Below are 11,657 nucleotides of genomic sequence, written 5' to 3'. Positions count from 1 at the left end.
TCCCTTCTCCCTTTTCCCTTCTCCCTTCTCCCTTTTCCTTTCCTGTCGTGTATTATTAGTAAGCTAAGGATTGCATCAGGCATTTTGAGAGAAAGGCAGTGTTGGTAGCAGTTGAGGTGGTTTGACTTTGAAGAGCAAGCTGATGGGGTTTCCACTCAAACAGTGATGGAGGACACATGGAGAAGAACTGAGCATATTCTGAAATACCAGTGGCATCTGTGGAGGGCCATAACAGTGACCAAACTGATAGTCCCAAGTAGTGGTTTCCTGCATTTTTAATAAATTCCAAGGTATTAAACACGTAGGAACAATGTGCAGGAGAACTGTGGGTAGGGAATTCCATCACAAATTACCTCACACTGGCTTGAGGGAGCAAAACCCACATTGCTTAGTAAACAATACTTGTCTCTAGAAGTGACTCCAAGGCCAAGTTCACTACAGCCTGTCTCAGGTATGCCCATTCTGAACTCTTGCTGTAAGAGATTCCCAAACTGAGAATCCAGATTCTCCCATTTGCCTCTCACAGCTTGGCTCAGGACAGGCAGTTTTCTTCAGAGACTGAGGTGTATCAGAAAGAAAACACTTTGTAAAGACATTATTCTCCACCTGTCCATTGCTGGCAGCCAAGAGGCCGGGGTGGGCAGCTGTTCTCTGTGCCAGGAGGAGCAGTGTGGGGCCACAGTCTGTTTGTTTGTTTGTTTGTTTGGTATCATTTGTTTTATGGGATGCTTGGGAGCTGCTTACCTGGCAGGCTGGTGCAGAGTGGCACTGTGCTTCCTTCAGGTGCTCAGCTGATGAACCAGGGTAGGTTCCACTCTGTGGGGAGCCCATGTCGTGTGAAACAAGGACAAGTGACAGATGTTTCTGCTTGCCGGGCTCTCGGTGTTTACAGATGCACATTTGTTCTGCAAACACGGCTTGAATTTGCTACTGGCCCTGAACAGGCTGAATCAACAGTGCAAAACAATGAGTTGTGGTTCAAACACTCAGAAAATCGAGTGGGGTTTTATTTTACTGCAAGATCATTGAGGGTTTGTTTGTTTGTTTGTTTGTTTTTGCGTAACAGGGGACATCCATAGGTAAATGTCCAAAAAACAAACTGTTTAAAGGTTACATTGAGCTGGAGCTACAGCTGCGTGAGTTTGACCGTTGCCGGAAGCTGTATGAGAAATTCCTGGAGTTTGCTCCAGAAAACTGCACGTCCTGGATCAAGTTTGCTGAGCTGGAGACCATCCTGGGGGACATCGACCGCGCCCGCGCCATCTACGAGCTGGCTATCGGCCAGCCGCGGCTGGACATGCCCGAGGTGAGCGGGGGGACTGCCTGCCTGCAGGGCTTCACTGCACAGTGTGCCTGATGAGCACGGGAATAACCCACCAGATAAAACGGGAGCTGGAAGCTGAATGCCTGATGGGCACCAGGTTTGGTGCTGCTCAGCCCTAGTGCCCATGCCACTGGTGAGCACCCTGATCCCTGAACCTTTTCTCAGGGAAATTCCACCTTTGTTCCTTCTCTTCCCCTCCCAGCGTGCTCAGGATGAAGTGATGAGGGGCTTCTCTGTTGCAGGTGCTTTGGAAATCCTACATTGACTTTGAGATTGAGCAGGAGGAGTACGAGAAGACCAGGAACCTTTACCGGCGGCTGCTGCAGCGCACACAGCACGTCAAGGTGTGTGTGTGGGCACCCAGGACACAGAGCTGGGCCTGACCCTGGCCCGGGGCAGGCAGGGGAAGCCTGGGCTGCCTTGGCCCAGCCCAGCTCAGGGTCAGGCCTGTGCCCCTGCTCTGAAGGGGGGAGGGAAGTTCCTGAGCTCTGTACACCAGCAGGCCTGTCTCAGGTGAGAGGGGCTGTTCTGAGCAGCTCTCCTTGCTGAGCAGCTGTGGGATCTTGGTTGCTGAAACAGTGCCAGGAAAACTGTGATTTTCTAGCTAAACTAAGCTCACAGATTTCTCACGCCTCGATCCACGTGTGTGACGTGGATGTTGTGTCCCGCTGAGGCGGGGAGACCTCACTCCTGAGGAGCCAGGGGGTTTTCTGGGCACCTGCTGCCGTTGGCGTTTGCCCTTTTGTGCCGCTGAGCTGTTTGCAGCCTGTTCCCTGGCCATGGAGGCGCGGAGCAGAGGCTGGAGCTGCGCTGTGCCCGCAGGTGTGGATCAGCCTGGCGCAGTTCGAGCTGGCGGCGGGGCGCGAGGAGCGGCTGCCGCGCTGCCGCCAGGTCTACGAGGAGGCCAACAAGGCCATGCGCGGCTGCGAGGAGAAGGAGGAGAGGGTCATGCTGCTCGAGTCCTGGAGGAGCTTCGAGGACGAGTTCGGCACCGATGCCACCAAGGAGAGGATAGATAAACTGATGCCTGAGAAGATAAAGAAGAGGAGGAAGCTGCAGGCCGAAGATGGGGTAAGGAAAAGCGCTGGCAGTGGTGGCTGTGAGCCCTCAGTGCCTTTGTGCTTTATGGAGTCAGCTCTGGGCAGGGGATGGCAAACACGGGCTTTCATTTTCTGTTCTTTCTCCAATTTGTTATTAGCAGCACCTCCTGATAGCTGACATGCAAATTAAACTGGCTTTGTGGTGTTTCTCTCTCTAGTCTGATGCTGGATGGGAGGAGTACTATGATTATATTTTCCCAGAGGACACTGCCAATCAGCCCAACCTCAAACTCCTGGCCATGGCAAAGCTCTGGAAGAAGCAGCAGCAGCAGGAGAGCGAAGCTGCGGCCGTGGATCCTGACAAGGACATTGATGAAAGCCAGACCTAATGCCTTGCCTCTTCCCATCCCTTCCCTGGGCCATTGTACAGTATTTTCCTTGGTGATAAATGAATGTGTTTGGAGAGTTTTGGCATTACTGATGTGAGATGGATTTGGTGAGCCGCCTCGGGGTCGATTCCCTTGAACAGTCCTGTGGGTGTCCATCACCTAAAGGAGAGGTCCTGGGAGCAGTGCAGGGGTCTGCAGCTGTCACCAGGGACAGGAAAACGGGGAGAACTGGCTGCTGAGTTCACTTTTACCACAGGTCCAAGGCTCCCCCAGCCTACCCCAGCACTGCTCAAGGGCATTCGTGTGCCAGGGCAGCAGACCTGCTGTCAGTGAGAGAGGTCTCCAGCCATCATCCCTGGTGAATTTTCCAGTAATTCTCTTAAATATAAGGGTAGGAGAGTAGTTGGAAACAAAAAACTGTTGACCACAACCTGGTCAACTTCCTGTGCAAGGATACTTTTATCCCAGAAAGCTCCTAGACACTGCTAGGAGTTCAATACAGTGAGAGTAGGGCCTAGAGGACAAAGCTGTAGACATCAGTAGCACACACTCAGTCAGTGTTTGAGCACTTCCATGTCCTGGCAGACACCAGCAGGGCTGTGGCACTGCTCTGGGCTGGGCACCACTCTGGCCAGAGCAGCCTTTTCCTGCCCCAGCTGAGCCTGCAGGAACATGTGCCTCTCCTCCCCTGGCCGCTCATCCCTGAGTGTTTCTGCTGACCTGCACCCCACTGGGCTGTAAATCTCATTTCTACTCTCCTCCTTTCAGTCCCTTGGTGCTCTGTGCCTCGCTGCTTTTCACACTTTCTTTTGATGTTTCCCTCTCTCCTACTCCCTATCTCTGTTTCTCCATTTCATTTCATTCTATTCAATTAAATTTCATTCAATTTAATTTTGATTTCATTGAGTTTGTTGCAGAGTTTTCAGAGGTGGTAAGACTGTTGTCTTGTGTATATTTTGGTGAGATTTTTTGTGTGGTTTTTATTTTGTGTGTGGGGAGAGGTTTGTTTGTTTCTTTGCTGTTGTATTGTTTCATTCTCTGAGCACTGCATTGTCTCAGGAAATCCTTCCTTTTTTGAAGATGGGGCTTTGCCTCTTTTTTTGCCAGCTTTCCTGCACACTATGTCAGCTGGAGATATTTTCTCTCCTGATAAGGCCAACAGTGAGTTGTCAGCAGGGGCTCAGGTGAGCAGCTTGTCTGTGTCTGCAAAGAGAGCTTTAGCAGTTCTCCAGGAAGCAGCAGGGCCACAGGCACAGGGTCTGGCAGGGGAAGAACCATTGTTTCTCCGAGTTAAACAGCCAGACTTTTGGATTTTCAGTTTTTTGGTTGATTATTGTGGGGTGGTTGTTTGTAAGAACAGGATTTGGGAATTTCTTTGCCTTTTCAAAGCCTGAAACTCCTGTGAGGAGTGATCTGGACTGACACCCTGATCACAGCACTTGCAGGAGTGAAACTGTTCCCCCTTGGGAGCACCAGTGAGACAGAGGTGGACAGGTTTCTCCTGCCACAGCCACGTTCCCACATGCCACACTCTGCAGCAGCACCTGGCCAGACTGGGCCTCTGTTCCACCAAGCATGGACCTGAAGTGCCTCTTGAACAATTTCAGCATTCATCTTCTGCACACTTCCAAAATGGGGAAGCCAAGCCCAGCACTGGGGCTCAGTTTTCCAGGGATCTGCAGCAATAGTTTTCCCTCACTCAGATTTTACACTGCTGAACTGAAGAAGGAAGGAATTGTTCCCTGGCAGGGTGGGCAGGCCCTGGCACAGGGTGCCCAGAGCAGCTGGGGCTGCCCCTGGATCCCTGGCAGTGCCCAAGGCAGGGCTGGATGGGGTTTGGAGCAGCCTGGGACAGTGGGAGGTGTCCCTGCCATGGCTGGGGTGGGATGGGATGGGCTTTGAGGCCCCTTCCCACCCAACCCACCCTGGGGTTCTGTCAGTGCTTTGTGCCCTGACCCCCAGCAGCCTCTGTCCTCTCTGAGCTCGTGCTCTGCAGCAGGAGCTGAGATGTTCCTGCCCAGAGGGTTTGTGTCCTCCCAGAGCTGTGGGCTCTCAGGTTGAGGTTATGGAGCCCCAGTGTCCACACCTCGCTCCCACAGAGCTGTGGGCTCTCAGGTTGAGGTTATGGAGCCCCAGTGCCCTCCTGGCTCGTGCCTGGATTGATCAGCAGCCCTGCTGGAAGAGAAACACTCCTGCTGGAAGCAGAGAGGAGAAGGGGGACGCCCCTCTGGAGAAACAGCACCCCAAGGTGCAGGGTGATACATCAGGGGCTTTGGGAGTATGGCATGCTTTTAGATCTTGCAAAAATCGGGTTTTCATGTGGAAGAGGGAACAGGGAACGTGGAACTGTGCAGTGGAAAGGTGATCAGTCAACTCCTGCCTGGCAGAGGAGGGTCCAGGGGTGGGCAATGGAAAAGATGCTGGGACTTAGGATGCCTTTATTCTGGGACAGCTATTTCAAACCACATTTGTTCATGGAACTGCTTGTTTAAGAGAGGGCTGACTCCATCATTAAGTGTGGAGTAAACAGGTTTTATGCTCTGGAGCTTGTGTGGCACAACTTAAACTGTCCCTGTCTCCCACCAAGTGAGCAACAGCTGCTGCTGCTGTGTTGGGGTCTGGAAACCAGTGAGTTCACAGGCTGCAAACTCCCTTGGGCTTTAGGGAGCTTGTTTTTTATTTCTTGACTCTGTTCTGCACAGTGTATTTTGTGAAGCTGCCTTTTCACCTGTTTTTACAAAAAAATACCCTTCTTGGTGCAGGATTTAAAGTGTTTGTGTTCGTTCCCCTTCTGTAGATTCCATCAGTCAATAAAATGCTGCACTTGAAGGAAGATAAATGCTTTCTGTGCCTGGAAGTTGTGTGCTGTTAGTGGATGGTTCAGCTGCTGCTACAAGAGCTCAGAAGTGAGATGAATCCGAGCACCACATATGGAAAATATCCTTCCCCAGTGCTGGTGGGGGCTGAGGGTTTCTGTCCCTCTGGAGCCCTCCTTGGTGGCCAGAGGGCAACTTGAGCTGTTTCCTCCTACCTGTGCCACAGGCACGGGGTGGAGAAATCCCTGGTGGACACGAGGACTCCTCCTGTCCAGGGAAAGAGGAGAGGCTCAGCAGTGAGGCTGCAGGAGGCACCCCAGCTGAAACCTTCCCTTGAGCTGAAATGGGGAAAACTCCGAGCTGTTTCATGGGAATGTGAGCAAATTGGTTAAACATGTAACACTGGAAGAGGCAGAATTCAGGATAGCATGGCTTGGAGTAGTGCCCTTGTTGTGGCTGGGGGAGAATTCCCAAGAAGTCATCCTCCAGAGAGGGCTCAATCAGAGATTTCTTTTTGCTCCAGGCAAAAAAAAAAAAGGATGTCACAGAAAATGTAAGATCTGTGTTAATGGTCTGCAGCAGCTTTGCGGTTCCCAGCATTGCTCTGTGAAGTGGGTCCAGAGAATGCCTTTTGGGAGTCAGGTGTAGGCACTGGAAAATTCTGATTTTCATGGGGAGAGGCAGCAGCTGTGGGGTGGGAGCTGCACGGAGCCAGAGGCTGCAGCAGATGTCTCTGCTCTGTCCCTGAATGGCCAGGTGGTGCTCAGCTGAGGTCAGCTCTGCCCACAATGTTCATTCTTCCCTTTTGGGAGTGGTGGAACCTGTCTGGTTTGTACCCACCGAGAAGCAGGCAGGAAGAAAGGGGAGAGGGAGAGCTCTATGAGGCTGCTCAGGAAAGCGACAGGGGGACATCTGAAAAGAGCAGAAACCTTTGAGAGCATTATGGACAATGATGAAATTCAAATGGGGAATGTTCTGTGCATTTTTCATGTCCCTACCAGGAGGAGTATGGCAGTTCTAATGTTTAATGCATGCACAGTAATAGAAGGCTGAACTGATCTCCACAGGCCCGTTTGTTCCATTGCTGTCCAGAAGGAAATAAATTAAATTCTATCAAATTCTGAATTCTATTCTATCCTATTTGGATCCAGATGCTGCAGAGGGGGAGATCAGCAGAAGGAAAGCTGGGCTTTAGAGGGTTGAGGTTTGGGTGACATCAACACAACGTGCCCAAGGTGCAGCTTAGTTAAAACCAGCACCGGTGAGTGCTGCTCTCCTTTGGGAGTGTGCACAGGACCCTCAGGCTGGGCTCAAAGCCTAAAGAGAGGAGCCATCTCATTCACAAGAGGATTTTACATTTGGTTGGACTGACATGCTTGGTGCCCTGCATGATGCTCCAAGGCCCAGAACTGGAAGGACGGGAACATTTTGGAGATAAATGATTGTGCTGCTCAGTCTTGAAAGAGGTTGGTAAAACAAACCTGGGTTTCCTTGTTGGGTGCTGTGACTGAGACTGTCGAGCAGAGTTTGTCTGTGGAGTTGTGGTCTCAGAACAGGCATCAGCTTGCACGAAGAGACCAGAGGAGATTTTGGACAGCTTGGAGTATCTTAAAGCATGAACTTCTGTGCCAGTTTCTCTGGCCAGACAGAGGATCTTCTCCAGGATAAGCAAATCACCCTTTTATGCACACTTGTCTGCCCCATTTTAATCTTTCTTTCCCAGTTATGTAAAGAGCACCAGACTAATATTCCCTGTGCACCACTGGTAAGCTGATTCGCTCGCTCCACGTTATCAGACACAGAAGCACTGCAGGGCTGGTTTGTAAATTGAGTTGGATTTTTTATTTTACATCTGTGTTATTCCAAGCTCTTATGTAAACACTTGGAAAGCAATTTCTATATATACTCAGTTTGTTATGCAACTACCCTGGGCAGTGATGCCTAAGGGATTTAATTTTCTTATCGGTGGTTTTTAGAAGAAGTGATCAAGCATTCCTTCTGTGGAAGGCTCAGGGAATCATAAAGTGAAAACCAATAATAAATGGAGAAAACAAGGGCAACTACAAAATTAAAAAGAGGGGAAAAAATTAAAATGTTCCTGAGTTACAGAATTATTTAGGGGCGATTTCACTGAATGCCTGATTATTGCTCCAGTGTGAGTTGGCTGCATTTGTTCTTTATGGGAATTATTGAGTTATGGTTCAATCCATCCCTCTGTGTTCCAGCCCTGTGTGTGTGCTATCGATGAAATGTCTTATTTAGAGCAGATGTTGTTGGGCTGGCCACTGCTGGCCACTGCTGGCCACTGCTCTCCCAAAATGCCCTTGGAAAACAGAGAACTCCTTCCCATAGAAATCGTTCTGTAACTGAGACCCATTTAATTTTGCCATGAATTAATGGCTGGTGCTGAAAGGAGAACACTGAGGGCAAAAGGAGGGCTGAGGCACGCTGAGGCTGCAGCAGCAGAGCTCCCAGAGCCCCAGAGGACTCTCCTGTCTGTTCTCCAGCCATCCCTGAGGATGGCTCATCCAGAGGCACTGGAGGAAGCCAGCCCTGACTGCCAGCAGGCTCCTCTGGCTCCTGCAGCCAGCTCCCTCCGTGCTGGGCTGCTCCTGCCGCTGCCTCTGGGCTCCCCCTGGGGCTCCAGGGGATGAGGAGGAGATGCTGCCACCAGAAGCCGAGCTTTGGCCACCAGCTGATTTATTTCAGCATCCTCGGGTGGATTCGTGCAGCTCCGGGGGCCCAAAGTCCAACACGTCCTTTGGCAGAAAAAGCAAATATTACACAAAGTGGATTTTAGAAATAAATGTCCATAGTTTTACAGGTTTCTCTTTTCAAAGTAACCATGCTGTGAAACCCGGGTGTCTTTCAGCCCCAGAAGGGGTGGGAAGAGGACAGAGCTGCATCTCTCGTGCCCTGAGGGGTCCTGCCATTTTTCTTCGTGGCTTTTGGGCCTTGTGAAAGCAGCAGAGCCGAATGCAAGAGCCCCTGGGCATTACTCACAGAGATGCTCTGACAGCAGCTTCGTCTGAGCACGGCTCTGCATCCCGGCTGGGAGTGATGCTGCAATGCCACCTCACACAATCAGGCTTTGCCCTCTCTTCATTAGGGATGTGCCTCACCCAAATGCTGTTGTGTAAAGCTGGGGGTGCTCCTGGGCTTGGTTTGTGGCTGTGCAGAACCCAGCTGGTTTATTTCTGGTTTACATAACATTTCAGAGTCCCGGGACAGTCCCTGCAAACTCAGATGTGTAAGTTGCTACAGGCTGTGGGCAGGAAGTAAATCTTCTTGTTCCTTCTCGAAGCTGATGTGAATTTCATTCAGAGAACTAAAATTATTTCTTTTTAACTTCATTGCTCGGTTAACAGTTGGACTCTGTGGTCTTACACGTCTTTTCCAATTTAAATGGTTCCCTAACTCTTTAATTTTCTGTATTTGAAAAAGGAATACATTGCCCTTTTACCACTTAAAAATGCTGCTCCTTCTGCATTTTGCTCTGTTTCAGTAATACAAATAACGACATTAATTTAATTTTGTATTAATTTTTCTCATGCATGTAATGAAATTCGGTTCCCTTGTTAATCCAGCAATTTAAGCAAACACAGTATAGGAGCATTACAGGAGAACACTTAATCCCCTCTCTTGTTCCTCTCTAATGTGCTTTTGACTTTTTTTAAGGGTGAAAGGAGAGTGTTTTTTGTGCAGACCAGGCCAGGTATCACCTTTCCACATTTACTCCAATTTAGGTTGTTAATGTGTTGCTGATACAGGAGCTGGTGCTTTCTGTCTGCACAGTTTTGTGTTCAGGTAACCAAGCTCCTGTTGTTGTTGCAGGCCAGCCTGGCTCCAGGGACAAGGATCAGCGTTTGCTGCTCCATGTCTGTCTGAGGGTACCTTCCCCGTGAGCCCCCTGCTCCAGCTGGGGTCTGGGGACACTGGCTCTGACACGTGTGACCTGGCAGCACCTCGTGCTCTCCTGGGATCTCTGCTCCTGCAGCACAAACAGGGGCTGGCTGTCCCTGCCCATGGCAGAATGCTGAGAGCTGGGGGTCCCTTCCCACCCTAACCACGCTGCCATTCTGATCTAAGGTCCTGTGCAGACACAGCTGAGCTCTGTGCTGCCCACCCCATCCGCACCCACTCCAGCTGTGTTTGTTAAAATGAGAACCAGATGCAGAGACCCTCGGGCTGGCTGAGCTGAGGCAGAATTAAGGCTCTGTATTGAAGGTCTTGCCCACTTGCAGGTCCCTTCTGTAGCCCTTAAACTCTAAAATCCACAGCCTTCGTTAGGCCTGCAGAAGCCAGTTTGATCCGTGGGGACCTCCCCCTGCAGATGTCTGCTGGCCCCACAGCGAGTGACAGCTGTGCAGGATTTGGGGTGGCTCTGGTGGGAGTGGGAGGGATGCAGCAGATCACAGGGTCCAGCCAGGCTGGAGGGGTGTCCCAGCAAAGCATCCCCGGTCCCTTGAGGAGCTGTTGATCCTCGCTGTCCCTGCTGGGGCTCTGAGAAAGGGGACACAGCTGCAGCTGCCTTGCCCCCAGCATTACCCCCACCCTACACCCAAAGCACTGCCCTGTACCAGCTCATGAGAGGAAAACTACCCCAGCCAAACCCGGGACAATCGCAGGAAGCGTCTCATGGAGCTTTTTGTCTGTTTTATTGCTGCCTGCACTGGGAGCCTGAGCTGCCATTTTTATACAAATGCTAAAGTTTATCATTTCTTAAATCTCCTGCCAAGATGTGTTTATTATCTTCCACATTTTCTCCTTCTCTTTTCCTGGGGCATCCCTGATGGACCTCAGAAGAGAAGAGCAGAAGGAAGGGAGCGAGACACATTCCTGGCCAGGGTGCCCTCAGCCCAGCAGGAGCAGGTGTCACTCGGCCAGGACACTTGGACACAGCCCCGGGAATGTGCCTCTCTCCCCCTCTCTGCACTGAAGCAGCACCTGGAGCCTGCAGAGAACTCCCTGGGATGTGGCAGAGGGTGAGTGATGGCAGTGCTGCTGATTCTGGGCTGGCAGCAGGGCCTGGGCAGGTCCCCTCGCTCTGACATCTCCCTCTGCAGCTCCTGAGTTTGGACACCCAGGCTCCACCTGGGCTTAGTGGGGTTTGGGAGTTTCCCCCCTTCTCCTCCTGACTCAAAACTTTCCTTCCAGGGGTCTGGGCAGAGAGGAGCTCGGGACTCCACGCCCTGGGAAGTGAGCTGAAAAGCCCCTGCACACTCAGCATGTGTCAGGCTATTTGCTCAGGCTCATAAATAGTGAATTGTGTGGATTTCTCTCGAATCAGAACATCTAAACCTGGGCACTCAAAATAAATGTAACTTAAACTTCAAATTTGAAGAGCATTCATGCTCCCATCTAATTTTAGATGTTAAACTTGTTCCCACCTGCTCTTTCAAACCAGTGGAGCTGCCTGAGTGGGGCTCTCCTCTGCTGACTCCAGAGCAAGCCTCGGGGTGGGCTGGAAGCAGGTGCCATGGCCTCGGGCAGTAAAGGAGAGCTGTGTATTGCAGTCACTTTAAAAAGCCTCTCAGCTCCCCAAAGTGGGTGAAAGGAGATCTTCCTTTTCCCCTGATTTTTGCTAACGCTGCCCGTGTGTTTCCCCTCGTTGGTTCCCTCCTTTGGGGTCAGTTCTGCCCGATGACTCGTGTCAAAAGCTCACAGAGCCTGCAGTAAACAGCCTGCTGCTCATCAGGGCCATTGGGGAGCTCCTCCTGGGGATCTTCGTGTTCCAGCCCCAGGGGTGTTCCTGCTCTGCTGCTTTCAAAATCACTGCAAATCCTTGCGTGCCCTATACTTCTGTTCCTCAGGTGTCTGAGTGTGATGTTTGGAAATTAATAACTACACCCCTTTCCTTTCAAAAGCAATTCCTGCCCCCCGAGCCTGCCGTCCTTCGGACTTGAGCTGTTTCTCACTAATGGAGGTGCCCATGGAATCGTGGCGTGGTTTGGGTTCAAAGGGACCCCAAAGCCCACCCAGTTCCAACCCCCTGTGCTTTCAGCCCCTGTGTCTGGACAGGTAACTCCTCCAGTTGTTTGTCCCTCTGAGGAACCACCCTGGAAAGCGCTGGCAGGCTGCAGAGGCA

General features: G+C 51.2%; 1 protein-coding gene and 1 long non-coding RNA gene across 2 annotated transcripts in view; both read left to right on the top strand.

Annotated features, from left to right (window-relative positions):
• CRNKL1 (crooked neck pre-mRNA splicing factor 1) overlaps positions 1-3,644 on the top strand; it is a 10,615-nt gene extending 6,971 nt beyond the window's left edge. Inside the window, exons 11-14 of the mRNA XM_015622326.2 lie at positions 1,067-1,306; positions 1,567-1,668; positions 2,147-2,395; positions 2,583-3,644. Coding sequence (XP_015477812.1) covers positions 1,067-1,306; positions 1,567-1,668; positions 2,147-2,395; positions 2,583-2,753 — 762 coding nt within the window. The 3' untranslated portion in view covers positions 2,754-3,644. The remainder of the gene's footprint in view (positions 1-1,066; positions 1,307-1,566; positions 1,669-2,146; positions 2,396-2,582) is intronic.
• Positions 3,645-4,604: 960 nt separating this feature from the next.
• LOC107201328 lies at positions 4,605-7,662 on the top strand. The gene is made up of 2 exons (XR_001520116.2): positions 4,605-4,809; positions 4,869-7,662. It is a non-coding gene; the product is annotated as an uncharacterized LOC107201328 (long non-coding RNA).
• The last annotated feature ends 3,995 nt before the right edge of the window (positions 7,663-11,657 follow it).

The sequence above is a fragment of the Parus major genome, chromosome 3, assembly GCF_001522545.3.
Source record: "Parus major isolate Abel chromosome 3, Parus_major1.1, whole genome shotgun sequence".
Taxonomy (NCBI): domain Eukaryota; kingdom Metazoa; phylum Chordata; class Aves; order Passeriformes; family Paridae; genus Parus; species Parus major.
Note: the sequence above shows the minus strand (reverse complement) of the source record. Positions and strands in the feature narration are given on the sequence as shown.